At 44.5% G+C, this 16,089-nt stretch overlaps 1 protein-coding gene across 4 annotated transcripts in view; it reads left to right on the top strand.

Moving 5' to 3' along the window:
* The window catches only part of cfap74 (cilia and flagella associated protein 74), a 46,828-nt gene extending 31,758 nt beyond the window's left edge, over positions 1-15,070 (top strand). For 2 of the 4 annotated variants that reach the window (XM_064957070.1, XM_064957069.1), the window contains exons 23-38: positions 2,623-2,796; positions 3,244-3,377; positions 3,484-3,760; positions 3,995-4,156; positions 4,466-4,626; positions 5,644-5,778; positions 5,967-6,079; positions 6,388-6,443; positions 7,995-8,114; positions 8,200-8,355; positions 8,580-8,721; positions 8,954-9,108; positions 10,251-10,383; positions 11,653-11,783; positions 12,358-12,492; positions 13,423-15,070. In XM_064957070.1, coding sequence (XP_064813142.1) covers positions 2,623-2,796; positions 3,244-3,377; positions 3,484-3,760; positions 3,995-4,156; positions 4,466-4,626; positions 5,644-5,778; positions 5,967-6,079; positions 6,388-6,443; positions 7,995-8,114; positions 8,200-8,355; positions 8,580-8,721; positions 8,954-9,108; positions 10,251-10,383; positions 11,653-11,783; positions 12,358-12,492; positions 13,423-13,545 — 2,307 coding nt within the window. In that variant the 3' untranslated portion in view covers positions 13,546-15,070. Of the gene's footprint in view, positions 1-2,622; positions 2,797-3,243; positions 3,378-3,483; positions 3,761-3,994; positions 4,157-4,465; positions 4,627-5,643; positions 5,779-5,966; positions 6,080-6,387; positions 6,444-7,994; positions 8,115-8,199; positions 8,356-8,579; positions 8,722-8,953; positions 9,109-10,250; positions 10,384-11,652; positions 11,784-12,357; positions 12,493-13,422 lie in introns of those variants that run through there. The other 2 variants (XM_064957071.1, XM_064957072.1) reach the window with 2 other exon arrangements.
* Positions 15,071-16,089: the final 1,019 nt, after the last annotated feature.

Below are 16,089 nucleotides of genomic sequence, written 5' to 3'. Positions count from 1 at the left end.
ATCCCCCAAACTGGCCAGCAGTCACACTCCTTCAGCCAAATCATCACCTTACCCTCCCTGCCCCCCCCCCCATGCCCCTTCGCCCGCCTCCTAAACCCACACCCCTATACTTGGGAGGAGCGTAGAGGATTGGGAGGCAGTATGTTTTCACAGAGCCAAAAGCAGGCCAGCAGGATGTTCCTGCAGAGACCCAAAGCTGTGCCCCCATTCTTGAACCCTTAACCCTGGCTCCCTTCCAGGCCTCCCTCTCTGGCCACCAGGCCCTCTCTGTTCGGTGCTGAAAGCGTGAACGGGTAAACAAGGAAAGCTGCCGCACCCAGATACGGCTGAGGAGGACATTAATACATAGGTAGGAACGCTGCTCTCAGGACATCAAATTGTATTTGTCACATGCGCCGAATACAACAGGTGTAGTAGACCTTACAATAAAATGCTTATTTACAAATCCTTAACCAACAATGCAGTTTTAAGAAACATAAATGTTAAGTAAAAAATAGACAAGTAAAAAAAAATAATAATAATAATTAAAGAGCAGCAGTAGTGAGGCGACATACAGGGGGTATCTGTACAGAGTTAATGTGCGGGGGCACCGGTTAGTCAAGGTAATTGAGATAATGTGTACATGTATGTAGAGTTAAAGTGACTATGCATAGATAATAAACAGAGAGTAGCAGCAGTGTAAAAGGGGATGGGGGGACGACGACAATGAAAATAGTCTGGGTAGCCCTTTGATTAGCTGTTCAGGAATCTTATGGCTTGGGAGTAGAAGCTGTTAAGAAGCCTTTTGGACCTAGACTTGGCATTCCTGTACCGCTTGTCGTGCGGTAGCAGAGAGAACAGTCTATGACTAGGGTGGCCAGAGTCTGACAATTTTTAGGGCCTTCCTCTGACACCGCCTGGTATAGAGGTCCTGGATGGCAGGAAGCTTGGCCCCAGTGATGTACTGGGCCGTACACACTACCATCTGTAGTGCCTTGCGGTTGGAGGCCGAGCAGTTTCCATACCAGGCGGTGATGCAACCATTCAGGATGCTCTCAATGGTGCAGCTGTAGAACTTTTTGAGGATCTGAGGACCCGTGCCAAATCTTTTCAGTCGCCCGAGGGGGAGGAATAGGCTTTGTCGTGCCCTCTTCACAACTGTCTTGGTGTGTTTGGACCACGATAGTTTGTTGGTAATGTGGACACCAAGGAACTTGAAGCTCTCAACCTGCTCCACTACAGCCCCGTCGACAAGAATGGGGGCGTGCTCGGTCCTTCTTTTCTTGTAGTCCACACTCATCTCCTTTTTCTTGACAACAGATTGTTCCACCTTTTTTTTCATTCTATTACTTTAGGTGCACTTGATTTAGCTTTCCCCGTGGGTTTTCACTTTTCTGACTATTTTGATGTTTTAATCGTGCCAGGCTAGCTAAATCAGGTTGGGATTGAAACATATACAGTACTTGTCAAAAGTTTGGACACACCTACTCATTCCTGGGTTTTTCTTTATTTTTACTATTTTCTACATTGTAGAATAATAAATCACTGACATTGTCACCAGCAAAGCACCACCTGCTCTGCTTCTCATAAAGAAATGGTGGTTGGAACCAAAAATCTCAAATTTGGACTCATCAGACCAAAGGACAGATTTCCACCGGTCTAATGTCTATTACTCGTGTTTCTTTTTATTGGTGTCCTTTAGTAGTGGTTTCTTTGCAGCAATTTGACCATGAGGGCCTGATTCACACAGTCTCCTCTGAACAGTTGATGTTGAGATGTGTCAGTTGAACTCTGAAGCATTTATTTGGGCTGCAATTTCTGAGGCTGGTAACTCTTTTGAACTTATTCTCTGCAGCAGAGGTAACTCTGGGTCATCCTTTCCTGTGACGGTCCTCATGAGAACCAGTTTCATCATAGCGCTTGATGGTTTTTGCGACTGCACTTGAAGAAACTTTCAAAGTTCTTGAAATTTTCTGGATTGAGTGACCTTCATGTCTTAAAGTAATGATGGGCTGTCGTTTCGCTTTGCTTATTTGAACTGTTCTTGCCATAATATGGACTTGTTCTTTTTACCAAATAGGGCTATCTTCTGTATACCACCCCTACCTTGTCACAACACAACTGATTGGCTCAAACGCCTTAAGAAGGAAAGACATTCCACAAATTAACTTAACAAGGCACACGTGTTCATTGAAATGCATTCCAGGTGACTACTTCATGAAGCTGGTTGAGAAAATGCCAAAAGTGTGCAAAGGGTGGCTACTTTGAATAATCTAAAATATATTTTGATTTGTTTTACACTTTTTTTGGTTACTAGATGATTCCATACGTGTTATTTCATAGTTTTGATGTCGTCACTATTATTCTACAATGTAAAAAAAAACTTGAATGATTAGGGGTCTAAACTTTTGACTGGTATTGTACATATATACCCATATATTTATATTTATAGGTCCCATGACTGCTTAAATGAATAAGCATCGTAAAGAACCTCTAGATAGAAGTTGAAGTTCCAAATATGAGTTATGCACAATTTTTGCATACATCAAGAGTTGTTTTGCAAATAAAAGACATTGACTGCATAGGATATTACAAAACAGAACAGAAATAAGGCAGAAATACTCTCTTTCACTGGGCTTTCAGGTCCGACCTGTTCCATTCACGGTCCATGCAGTCATCACCTCCTCTGACCTGTGCTTTGACCGGACAGAGGTGGACTTTGGCTACTGCTCCATCTACGAATCAGTGAAGACCAGTGTGCGCCTCACAAACCTAACCCTCCTGCCCCAGGACTTTGGCTTTCTGAGCATACCTCAGGTACGGCCTCCATCTGCCTGACGGACTGCATCCCTATGGACTGACCTTTGACCTAATTTCCTGCTGTTTGCATCTCTATAATCCACTATTCCACCTTGGCTAAATCAAGTCATCATCATAAAACATCAGTAGGAAACACTTCTGTTTATTAATTTGGACTCTACTGGTTTTACTCTGATATGCCAATTTGGCCTATGCTATATGCTATGCTCTCCAGCAGGAGATATCTGACAATTGAATTAGAATGAATTATATCTCTATGTATTTGGCTCTGTGTCTGCTGTTATATCTGTGGCTTTAGACCTTTATGATCTCACCTAAACCTGTCCTGAATAGCTAATCCAGCCCTATGGAGATATTCTGCTTTCAGTCAGTCAGGACTAAGGACAAAACCGTGTTTGGATGGCCTGAGCACTGAGCAGTTGAGCAGTGTTTTTCTCCCCCTAGTTTGTGCAGGTCCAGCCCAACGACGGCTTCGGCACTCTCCTCCCATTGGAAACCTTGGAGGTGGATTTGATCTTTAGCGCCAAGAAGGCAGGAGAGTACAGCTTTCAGCTCAACTGCAAATCTGGAATTAACAGGTATCAAGGTTTTGTTCCTTCCTACACCTTGTCCTGTCACAAAATAGAGTGCTATCAAGTATATTTCATTGCATTACTTTTGTGTTTTCCCCAATGGTTGCTATAGAGACTTCCCCCTGTCATGTCGTGCAGTCGGGGTGCACCCTCCGCTAGAGCTGTCTCACTCTCTGGTCCAGTTCGGAGCCACGGCGGTTGGTGACTGTTCCACAGCCGTGCTGCACGTGGTCAACGCACACACCAGCCTCAACGAGTTCACACACCCCGTGCCCCGCATTGGCCGGGACGCTGTTGCCCCGGTGGGCCCCCGGCTGTTCGCCTTCACTCCCCCCGAAAACTCAGAGATTAGCCTCACCCCCAGGACAGGCAAGGTCTTACCTGGACAGGTACTCTACCAACAATCAGTGTGCTTCCACTTTACTTGAACAATTTGTGATGAGGCCTAGCATATTATGTAGTTTCTCTATTCTACTCCATTCCAGTGTATACTCTGTTCTGATGACTGCATTGTTTATTTATGTTACCTTTTATTTAACCATTGAGAACACGTTTTATTTTGCAATAACAACCTGACTGGTCACGTCATTAGGTCATTGACTGGTTCGTTACTGTGTTCCCAGAGGTGCCTGGTGCAGGTGACATTCAGGCCCAGGTTGTGTGACCAGGCCATAAGGGAAGAAGCGGTGCGGCTGCTGTGTCGCTCCGAAGAGCTGCGCCTCCACGAGCTAGAGAGGGTTACCAAGGCCGAGGGGAACAGGAAGGGAGGGGAGCAGGAGGGGCTGGTAAGCTTCAGTTCTTGGAGTCACTCCATCCTCCTAATAAAAGTTGAATGAGTCTGCATGGTCAATATTGTATGCATAGCACAAAGACTGGAAGTCATTGCGCTAATGCTAGTTAGCAATTGCGCTAACGTTAGATAGCAACTTCCTTAAAACTGCACACAAAGATATAAAAATGGTTAAAAAAAAAAATCCCAAACTATCCTTTTAATGTTGTCTTGCTGCCATACAATGTGTTTGACTTTGACCATGTGTGTGTGTACGTATGTGCACATTATTGTTCATGTGTACTGTATGTGGGTGCTAACTCAGTGTAAAAGGGAGGCCCCTACGGCCCCCCAGAAAGGCAAGAAGCTGCCCCCCCCCCGGCCCCAGGCGAAGCAGACCCTGAAGGAGAAGATCAGCAAAGTGTCCATCAGCCCCAAAACAGACAGCCCCTTCAGAGCCCCCAACCCAGCCGACATACAGTCAGGGTACGGCTCATCTATACCACCACAACTATCACTTAGATACCATGCATACATACATTTTATACCATGGCATCATTGTTGAATACTTTTTTCTGATTGGCTTGAAGGGCATTCTAGAGCGTACATTATTTTTTTCCATAGAACGCATAGCCCTCGTTGATTATCCCTTACATATTTCAGTGACAAATCAAAAATGTACCGTAAATGTTTACTTAATTCTGAGGTAAACTTCCTCCTAAAAGCTTTTCTATGTTAAAACGTAAGTAACTTAGGCAGAGGTTAATTGCAAGCAACACACTACTGACATCACTACATTTAACCATCTGCTTCAGACCTTGCACTGTGTTTAGTGCGTTTACTTTTTAGCGTTTAGTGAGTAATGTATTTTGTCTTCTCTATGAAATAATGACTGTTAAAGGCATTGGGCGGAATCCTAAGCTACGCACATTCGAAGACTTATTTTTGCACAAATTATGCATTTATGTCAATGGGATTTGTCAGGAAATATGTAATCAAGATATGTTTATTTTTTTAACCCTCCATTTTCTCCACAGTTTTTGTGGTATCCAATTGGTAGTTAGTCTCGTCTCATCGCTGCAACTCCTGTACGGACTCGGGAGAGGCCAAGGTCGAGAGCCGTGCATCCTCCGAAACACAACCCAACCAAGCCACACTGTTTCTTGACACATTGCCCACTTAACCCGGAAGCCAGCCGCACCAATGTGTCGGAGGAAACACCATACACCTGGCTACCGTGTCAGCGTGCACTGCGCCACAGGAATCGCTAGTGCACGATGGGACAAGGACATCCCTGTCGGCCAAACCTTCCCCTAACCCGGACAACGCTGGGCCAATTGTGCACCGCCCCATGGGTCTCCCGGTCGCGGCCCGGCTGCGACAGAGCCTGGACTCGAACACAGAATCTCTAGTGGCATAGCCCACTGCGCCACTCGGGAGGCAATCAAGATAGGTTTAGGATTGGGTCAATAGTTAGTGATGTTTGTGTTGTTTGGTTCGCAGATCAGAGGAGTACGCTGTAGGCAGGGCCTCCCTCCTGCACTCCTTCCCTGAGCACTACAGTCGATACGTCATCCCTTGCTTCGTGTCCGACGGAGAGCCACCCCAGAGTGACCCCCAGGCCCAGCCATCCTGCAGGTAGTATACTATACACACTACAACTCCCATGTAGATCCTATTTACAATACCAACCTTACATTAATTTGTCTGTGCCCCCCATTTCATTTACATGAATCAATTACACACATTCATTTAGAGGGGATAATGTGGAGAGAACAGGTTGAAGTGTTTCTCCCACTGCCTCTGTTGTTGTAACTCTGTCCCAGCAGCCCCCTCAACACGCTGTACCTGGAGCTGCATTGCCCAGCCGTTAGGCCCCCCCTGGTGGTCGCATCCAGTAATGGCCAGACCACCATCAACTACCACCAGGTGGCTGTGGGTCAGTCCATTCAAATGTATTCTTCTGACCAGAGCTGCAATCAAATACTATTTGAAATCTTTTGAAACTTTGAGTGTTTGCTTAAGCAAGTGGACAGTGCCAATTGGACATAGTTTGTGGTTTTGGGACAATTTTATTGGTTCATTAATATTTTGATTTCAATCAAGGACAGATAAAGTATTTTAAATTATTTCAAATAGTATTTGAACACAGGTCTGATTCTGACATTGCAAGTGTTTTCCCTATTTTCCCTTGCCTGTGAATATATTGCTACTTGTGTCAATTCTGTGTTTCTTTTGTTCACTTAGGACAGAAAGTGGTCAAAAAGCTCACTGTTCAGAATATTTCTCAGGAAGCCTTGGAGGTATCCTTTTCTGGGTCACAACATGCACAAACGACCTAGATCGCCAGAGTGTGATGATCTGTGGTTATGTGAGAAAAGTCAGTGGGGTTTATTCATGAATCTTTAACTCTGCAGAATTTCTACCACCTGTTTTTCTAAGACAAAAAATTCTGGTCCTCAGAATGAAAAACGATTTCAGTTCTAATAACATGTGGAGATTCTGAGTATGATGCATGCATCAATCCACTTGATTCATTATTTAATTGGTTTTCAACGTAAAGTGGTTGATTAATTTAAATAAAGAAGCCTCAGTCTTTCTCTATGTGCTGGTTGAAAGGTGCTGATGTAGCCTATATTTAAAAAATATATAACATCGCATGGCCTATTTGTGTCATTGATACACACATTATATATAGCTAGTATTGTATAGCTTTAAGGCTAATCTAGACCTAGAAACCAGAGGTTATTCAGTGAGTTGAAACAGATAAAAAAGTTATGAATAGAACTGACATGATTCCCTGGTCTACATGCTGACAATCATATCTGTTCCACAGATCCACTGGTTGAAAAAATAGCATAATTGCAAGTTTGATTGTCTTCTAACTTTGCAAGACAATAGTGACTTGAACAATAGTGACATGTACATTTGATTAATTTAGCTGATGCTCTTATCCAGCGTGATTTAGTGCTTTCATCTTAAGGTAGCTACGACAACAAGCGTATCTTTCACCCATTGCACCCTCCACAATACACTTCACCCATTGCACCCTCCACAATACACTTCACCCTTTGCACCCTCCACAATACTCTTCACCCATTGCACCCTCCACAATACACTTCACCCACTGCACCCTCCACAATACACTTCACCCACTGCACCCTCCACAATCCACTTCACCCACTGCATCCTCCACAATACACTTCACCCACTGCATCCTCCACAATACACTTCACCCATTGCACCCTCCACAATACACTTCACCCACTGCACCCTCCACAATACGCTTCACCCACTGCACCCTCCACAATACGCTTCACCCACTGCACCCTCCACAATACGCTTCACCCACTGCACCCTCCACAATACGCTTCACCCACTGCACCCTCCACAATACACTTCACCCACTGCACCCTCCACAATACACTTCACCCACTGCACCCTCCACAATACGCTTCACCCACTGCACCCTCCACAATACGCTTCACCCACTGCACCCTCCACAATACACTTCACCCATTGCACCCTCCACAATACACTTCACCCATTGCACCCTCCACAATACACTTCACCCATTGCACCCTCCACAATACACTTCACCCATTGCACCCTCCACAATACACTTCACCCACTGCACCCTCCACAATACGCTTCACCCACTGCACCCTCCACAATACGCTTCACCCACTGCATCCTCCACAATACGCTTCACCCATTGCACCCTCCACAATACACTTCACCCATTGCACCCTCCACAATACACTTCACCCATTGCACCCTCCTGAACAGGTCACTTTGAAGGTAGGATTGAAATATTGCTGTTACCTGACCTCTCTTCCTTAACCCTTGCCAAGCTGAGGTCCTCAGTGCTGGACCTGAGTGGTCCGTTCTCCCTCCTAAATGCTCTGAGACGGCTGGGTCCTGGAGCCACACACACATTGTTACTGGCCTTCTCACCCGCACTGGGAAAAAGGGTGGGTCAATCGCACTTAATGGACCTGAAAACAAACACACATGTTGCTGTCTTCCCTATAGCTGATGCTGTGGCTCCTTTCACAGTACCGCGAGACTGTGGAGATCCACAGCCCAAACATGACCCTGGAGATCACGCTATGCGGGGTGGGAGTGGATCCTCTTCTCACCTCCTCCCACCAGGGTGGCCTCATGGACTTTGGCTACATGTTGGAGAAGGAGAAAGCCTCCCAGGTCTTTAAGGTCAGTTAGCCAGCATCAACTAGTATCTTGTCCAGGGGGTGTACTTGTAGATCAAGCTGCCTCAATCTACAGAAACAGGAGAGAGGATCTTTTCCTATGGGTCATTCTGGTTCGAACTAAGCTTACTTTGTGTACTTCTACAGCAGCAGGCTACTTAGCCTGTACTGCGCCCAATACCATGTCAATGAAGTTGTGATATTGAAAGCTGTGTCCTCTGTCTTCAGCTGCAGAACACGTCATCTCTGGCGGTGCGCTTCTCTGTGCTGCTGCACAGCCTGTCGCTGGGGTGTAAAGCCCTGAGTGGAGCAGACTCTTTCCCTGCCCTCCTCAGCCCAGGCCCAGAGGAACAGACACACTCCACTGTGGGTAAGACCAGTCAATCCGACTTAGGTCCACATCTCTCACTCAGAACTAAGGGCTAATGCTATGAGCTGTTGCATTCTCTGTAGTTAGTGTTAGCTATCATTTGTTGGATTAAAAATCTAGTGTTTTCTGGTGCAGCATTATATTACATCTAATTATGTTAAATTGTTTCTGAAGCTAACATTGTTGTTAAATGAATTAATAATATTGGTTTCTTCTACCTCCCCGTGGCCAGGGACCCAGAACTACAGTGGTCAGAGTGTGTTCAATGTGACGCCCATAGAGGGCACCATCGCCCCAGGAAAGAGCCAGGACATCACCGTGACCTTCCTGCCAGACCACGAGAGCCTACACTACTCGGACATACTGAAGGTGGAGCTCATGAACAAGGTACCACAGAATCATCCAGCTCGCCTGACATAGTGGCTGCATCTGAAATGGCACCCTTCTGCCTCTATATTCCATACATAGTGCTACTACAAAAGTGGTGCACTATAGCTAATGCGCATGATTCTCTACTTAACGCTATCTCTACTCCACTCGTTCGACTGCCCAGACAACTGGCTACTCTGGCGAATTTCATTGATGAATAAATGGCGCTCCTTTTAATCAAACAAAACACACCACCTAATTTGTTATGAGATTTTAGCGTGATTATGCGAATGGTCATATTTTTCTCTCATGCTGCAAAAACACCACTAGGCAAAATATGTGCTTTGGATGAAACAAAACAAAGGTATGCTACAGTTTAACACCATCTGTTCTAAAATGAAATTCACTGTACATTGTTCAAAACAACACTTTAGTCTACCTCGAAACAACACTTTATATCTCAAGAAGATCCTAAATGCATATTCTCATTAAACTGATTGAGATCAAATGGTTGTTATGCAGATGCAGCATGGATGTTTCACCGGTACAACTTGAATGGTTATCATTCACGAATGACAGTGAGAAATGTGAAGGGATGGTGACAAGAAAAATGTTTGCATAAAGTAGAGGTAAAGAAACGCATGCGTGATTCGGAACATCAGTTCTGGGGAAGAGGCTTCCAGGGGGGCGGGTTGGAGTAGTCACTTTCGGATCCGCAGCCTCTGCCTATTTTTTTATGTTTATTTAGCGTTGTTCAAATTAAACCTCACCACCACCACCCAGTGGTAGTCCTAAGAGATGATGCAGTCATTGCCAATGTGAGAGTGAGGCCTAAAAAATAAATAAAACTTTACTAAGCCACTCATCACACACACACACACGTGTACACACACACATGTACACACACAGCTGAATATAGAGCAATGTATGAACCAGTTTCCTGATAAAGGCTGTTATATTAGGTTGGCACTGAGTGAGAAGGTATCTAATGCAGGAGTTCAGTGGAACTAGATAGATTTACTGACACAGGATGTTTCCGATTTTAATCACCATCTCAGACTGTAAAGTGTTTTTAAAGATAAACTGACCACTATTATGTCATTTTGGATTGTATGTAGAGGACATAAGCTGCTCTAACACCCTGCTGCTCCTTCCCTTAGAGCACAGTGTGTGTCATGGTGCTGAAGGGTGCAGCTCGCTCTCACATCATGTACCTGTGTGGAGGAGACCCACTGGCAGTGCCCACTGATGCCGTTCACCCTCTGCCAGCCTCCGGGGACTCTGAGCACACAGGTATCCCTCTCTCGCGCTCTCTTTCTCTCACTGGTGCTCTCTCTCTTTCTCCTTACTACACCAGTCACCGGCTTCATTAATAAGTGCATCAATGACATCGTCCCCACAGTGACCGTATGGACATACCCCAACCAGAAGCCATGGATTACAGGCAACATCCGCACTGAACTAAAGGCGAGAGCTGTAGCTTTCCAGGAGCGGGACAATAATCCAGACGCATATAAGGAATTCTACTATGCCCTCTGAGCCATCAAATAGGCAAAGCGTCAATACAGGACTAAGATCGAATCCTACTATGCCGGCTCTGGCGCTCGACGGATGTGGCAGGGCTTGCAAGCTATCACAGATTGCAAAGAGAAACCCAGCCATGGGCTGCCCAGCAATGCAAGCCTACTAGATGAGCTAATTGCCTTCTATGCTTGCTTCTAGGTAAGCAACGCTAAACCATGCATGAGAACACCAGATGTTCCAGACTACTGGATGATCCTGCTCTTCGTAGCCAATGTGTGTAAGACCTTTAAACAGGTTAACATTCACAAGGCCGCGGGGCCAGACGGAATACAAGGACGCATACTTGGTGCATGCGCTGACCAGCTGGCCAGTGTTATCACTGACTTTTTCAACCTATCCCTGACCCGGTCTGTAATACCAACTTGTTTCAAGCAAGTAATACCAACTTGTTTCAAGCAGACTACAATAGTTCACCAATAGCCATGAAATGCTACCACACGGTCTGGATGAACAGGACCCTGAACATCTTCTACCCTCAAGCCATAAGACTGCTAAACAAGACTGATAAGTAGTTAATGGCTACCCAGACTACCTGCATTGACCCTTTTTTGCACTAACTCTCTTGCACTGATTCTATGCACACATAATGGACTCTACCCACTCACTCACATACTGACACACACACACTTTCACACTCACCACATATGCTGCTGCTACCTGTCTATTATCTATCCTGTTGTCTAGTCACTTTACCCCTACCTATATGTACATAACTACCTCAAGTGCCTGCACATCGACTCGGTACTGGTACTCCTTGTATATAGCCATGTTATTTTGACTTGTTATTTGTTATTCACTGGTATTTATTCCTCGTGTCACTAATCTTTAACTCTGCATTGTTGGAAAGGAACCCGTAAGTAAGCATTTCACTGTCAGTCTACAGTCTGTTGATAACGAAGCATGTGACAAATACAAATGTATTCAATTTTTGATTTGTGACTGTAAGCCTGTTTTGCTTGTTCTCTTCTCCTTGTGTAGTAGACTGTGAGAAGCCCCCTCTCCCTGTGCTGCTCACCCTTAGAGGGGTCTACAGAGAGGGGGCCATGAGCCCAGCGGCCAGAGAGCTGGAGGTGGGCTGCATCTGCTCCACACAGCCTATGGCCAAAAAGGTAGGCTAATACTTATACTATTGTTGTTGATTACAATTAAAAAACAAGGGGTTAAACTTCTTCTGGAGACTTTTGGTTACAACATCTTATCTTTAAATAAAGTAAACACACACATGACCACGACCAGGGTCACTGCTCGCTCACTGGTTCCAGCAGCAGCAGCCTTACAAACAGGTTGAAATACCGTCATTACAAAACAGGTTGAAATCTGGTTGAAATAACATAATTAAAAACAGCTTGAAATCTAGTTTAAATAACGTCATTAGGATGAGTTCAGATTCATTTGGAGATCCTAACCTTGGCTGCAGTGTACCACTCCCCCTTATTTACTCTCTCTCTCATGGATTCAAAATCAGTGAATTAGTGTAAGCACAGGCTAGGGAGTTAGTTTCCACCACATTTCTGAAAAGATCCCATGCTGTTTATTCCATGAGATGGAGTGAGCAACTGCACAGTTACGTGAGAAGAGTAGACAATCGGACCACTTGACCACAACACATGACTTCCCCCTCCCTCTCCTCCTGTGTTGACCTTACCTATGTTGTGAACTTTGCCCTCTCCTGTCCATGTGCAGAACGTGGAGTTCAGCTGGGAGGGGCTTCAGACACTGCAACAGAGGGGCTTCACCGTGGAGCCGACCAGGGGCACGGTGGATGCCGGCCACAGACGCACCATCACTGTGATCTGGACTCCTCCTTGTGGCCTTAAGGTGCGACTGCTGTCTAAAAGCCTCAACATGAACACACCGTATACATGGCGTTGGGCTTTGGGGTCAATTCAGTTCAATTCATCTATTGAAAATAATCTCACAAGGAAAACGTGGCTGAAAGTTTCTCAGTTCATGAATTTAATTGCCATTCACTTCTCCTGAATGGACAGATCGAGAATGGTGTGTAACCATACCATGACCTGTACTTTAACACAGTGTTTCTCAAGTTGGCCACATTTTTGTTCTAGCCCAGCAGCAATACCACATCAGACTCAATTTATGAACACATCACCAAGCCCTTGATTAGTTTAATCAGGTGTGTTAGCTCTGGGTTATAACAGAAATGTGCACACTCTAGTGGTCCCCCGAGAAACACTGCTCTGTTGTGCACTATGGTGTAACGTTCACCACCTATTCAGATAAATGTTCAATCAGGGTAGTTGCAAGCTAATTATTAGAATCAGGTGTGCTTGGTTAGGGGTGGGGTGAAAACATGCAGTACAGTAGCGCTCCACGTCCAGGGTGGAGAGCCCTGTACTAGACACAGCAAGCTGTCAAGTTATTCGTCCCAGGTGTTCCACGTGAAGGGAAAACTGTATAATATAGCTTTAGTTATTTCATTCCCTTAGATCTGCATAGGATGGTAGTTTTTGTTTTGACATATTTCAATTACCAAAGTAAATGTGCAAATCAAGTGAAGCCATAACTGCATACAAAAAAAAGAGTCCATATGTATTACAAAGTCTCAGTGTGAAGAGAACGTACAAACGACACTTCCTGTTCCTTCATGTGGCCTTCTACATTACTAAACATATATTTTCCTCTTATTGTATTTGCACATGTACTGTACATCCTCCACTGATTGTTGATTTAATTCTGATTGTGTGTGTCTGTGTCGGTGCGTGCGTGTGTCTGTATGTGTGATTTTAGCCGAATGAGGTGGTGCAGGTGTGTGCGCCCCTCACCCTGAGAGGAGACGAGACAGAGGTATACAGTGTCACCCTGCTGGCCTTGGCTTCCAGAGCTAGTCAAGACCCTTCACACACAAACTAACCAATATGCAAACATATAGAACACTTCACACAGTAACCAATATCCAAAGACACAGAACACTTCACACAGTAACCAATATCCAAAGACACAGAACACTTCACACAGTAACCAATATCCAAAGACACAGAACACTTCAGATGGGACTGGAGGAAAATTAACTCATTGTTATATGTTTAAATATTGTTTAAATACTTTAGTGTAATATACGAGTGTGGACAAAATGTCCCTTGTCATGGTACTTATTGGAAATAATATGAAATGTTTTAAAGCATAATTTTTAAGGCACTTTGTGGACAAGTTATATGGATATGGGTTATTTTATAAGCAAAAATATTGTGGAAAGCATATTTAAAAACATTGACAACAATGCATTTCAATAAATACCTATGGGCATAATCACATAATCAGCCTTTGATCATTATTGGGGGACTATCTCAAACTCAAATTAGACGATAGCCCCTGTTCTAGGCTGGTTTCACCACCAGGGGGCAGAATACACCAATGTTGTTAATTAACAAACTATAGTTTGGGAAGTTGGTTAGGACATCTACCTTGTGCATGACACAGGTACATTTTCCAACAATTGTTTACAGACAGATTATTTCACTTAAAAATTCACTGTATCACAATTCCATTGGGTCAGAAGTGTACATACACTAAGTTGACTGTGCCTTTAAACAGCTTGGATTCCAGAAAATTATGTCATGGCTTTAGAAGCTTCTGATAGGTTGACATAATTTGAGTCCGTGAGGTCCGTGGGGCGACGCACAATTGGCCTAGCGTCGTCCGGGTTAGGGAGGGCTTGGCCGGTAGGGATGTCCTTGTCTCATCGCGCACCAGCGACTCCTGTGGCGGGCCGGGCGCAGTGCGCGCTAACCAAGGTTGCCAGGTACACAGTGTTTCCTCCGACACATTGGTGCGGCTGGCTTCCGGGTTGGATGCGCGCTGTGTTAAGAAGCAATGCGGCTTGGTTGGTTTGTGTATCGGAGGACGCATGACTTTCAACCTTCGTCTCTCCCGAGCCCGTACGGGAGTTGTAGCGATGAGACAAGATAGTAGCTACTAAAACAATTGGATACCATGAAATTGGGGAGAAAAATGGGTAACTTTTTTTATTTTTTTTAATAAAAGAATTATAAGAATTTGAGTCAATTGGAGGTCTACCTGTGGATATATTTCAAGGTCTACCTTCAAACTCAGTGCCTCTTTGCTTGACATCATGGGAAAATCAAAAGAAATCAGCCAAGACCTCAGTCTGGTTCATCCTTGGGAAAATGTCCAAATGCCTGAAGGTACCACATTCATCTGTACAAACAATAGTTTGCAAGTATAAACACCATGGGACCACGCAGCTGTCATAATGCTCATTAGGAAGATGCTTTGTCTCCTAGAGATGAACGTACTTTGGTCCGGAAAGTGCAAATCAATCCCAGAACAACAGCAAAGGACCTTATGAAGATGCTGGAGGAAACCGGTACAAAGGTATCTACAGTGCCTTGCGAAAGTATTCGGCCCCCTTGAACTTTGCGACCTTTTGCCACATTTCAGGCTTCAAACATAAAGATATAAAACTGTATTTTTTTGTGAAGAATCAACAACAAGTGGGACACAATCATGAAGTGGAACGACATTTATTGGATATTTCAAACTTTTTTAACAAATCAAAAACTGAAAAATTGGGCGTGCAAAATTATTCAGCCCCTTTACTTTCAGTGCAGCAAACTCTCTCCAGAAGTTCAGTGAGGATCTCTGAATGATTCAATGTTGACCTAAATGACTAATGATGATAAATACAATCCACCTGTGTGTAATCAAGTCTCCGTATAAATGCACCTGCACTGTGATAGTCTCAGAGGTCCGTTAAAAGCGCAGAGAGCATCATGAAGAACAAGGAACACACCAGGCAGGTCCGAGATACTGTTGTGAAGAAGTTTAAAGCTGGATTTGGATACAAAAAGATTTCCCAAGCTTTAAACATCCCAAGGAGCACTGTGCAAGCGATAATATTGAAATGGAAGGAGTATCAGACCACTGCAAATCTACCAAGACCTGGCCGTCCCTCTAAACTTTCAGCTCATACAAGGAGAAGACTGATCAGAGATGCAGCCAAGAGGCCCATGATCACTCTGGATGAACTACAGCTGAGGTGGGAGACTCTGTCCATAGGACAACAATCAGTCGTATATTGCACAAATCTGGCCTTTATGGAAGAGTGGCAAGAAGAAAGCCATTTCTTAAAGATATCCATAAAAAGTGTTGTTTAAAGTTTGCCACAAGCCACCTGGGAGACACACCAAACATGTGGAAGAAGGTGCTCTGGTCAGATGAAACCAAAATTGAACTTTTTGGCAACAATGCAAAACGTTATGTTTGGCGTAAAAGCAACACAGCTCATCACAATGAACACACCATCCCCACTGTCAAACATGGTGGTGGTAGCATCATGGTTTGAGCCTGCTTTTCTTCAGCAGGGACAGGGAAGATGGTTAAAATTGATGGGAAGATGGATGGAGCCAAATACAGGACCATTCTGGAAGAAAACCT

Source organism: Oncorhynchus masou, chromosome 33 (assembly GCF_036934945.1).
Source record: "Oncorhynchus masou masou isolate Uvic2021 chromosome 33, UVic_Omas_1.1, whole genome shotgun sequence".
Lineage (NCBI taxonomy): Eukaryota > Metazoa > Chordata > Actinopteri > Salmoniformes > Salmonidae > Oncorhynchus > Oncorhynchus masou.
This window is presented reverse-complemented; position numbering and strand designations above follow the sequence as displayed.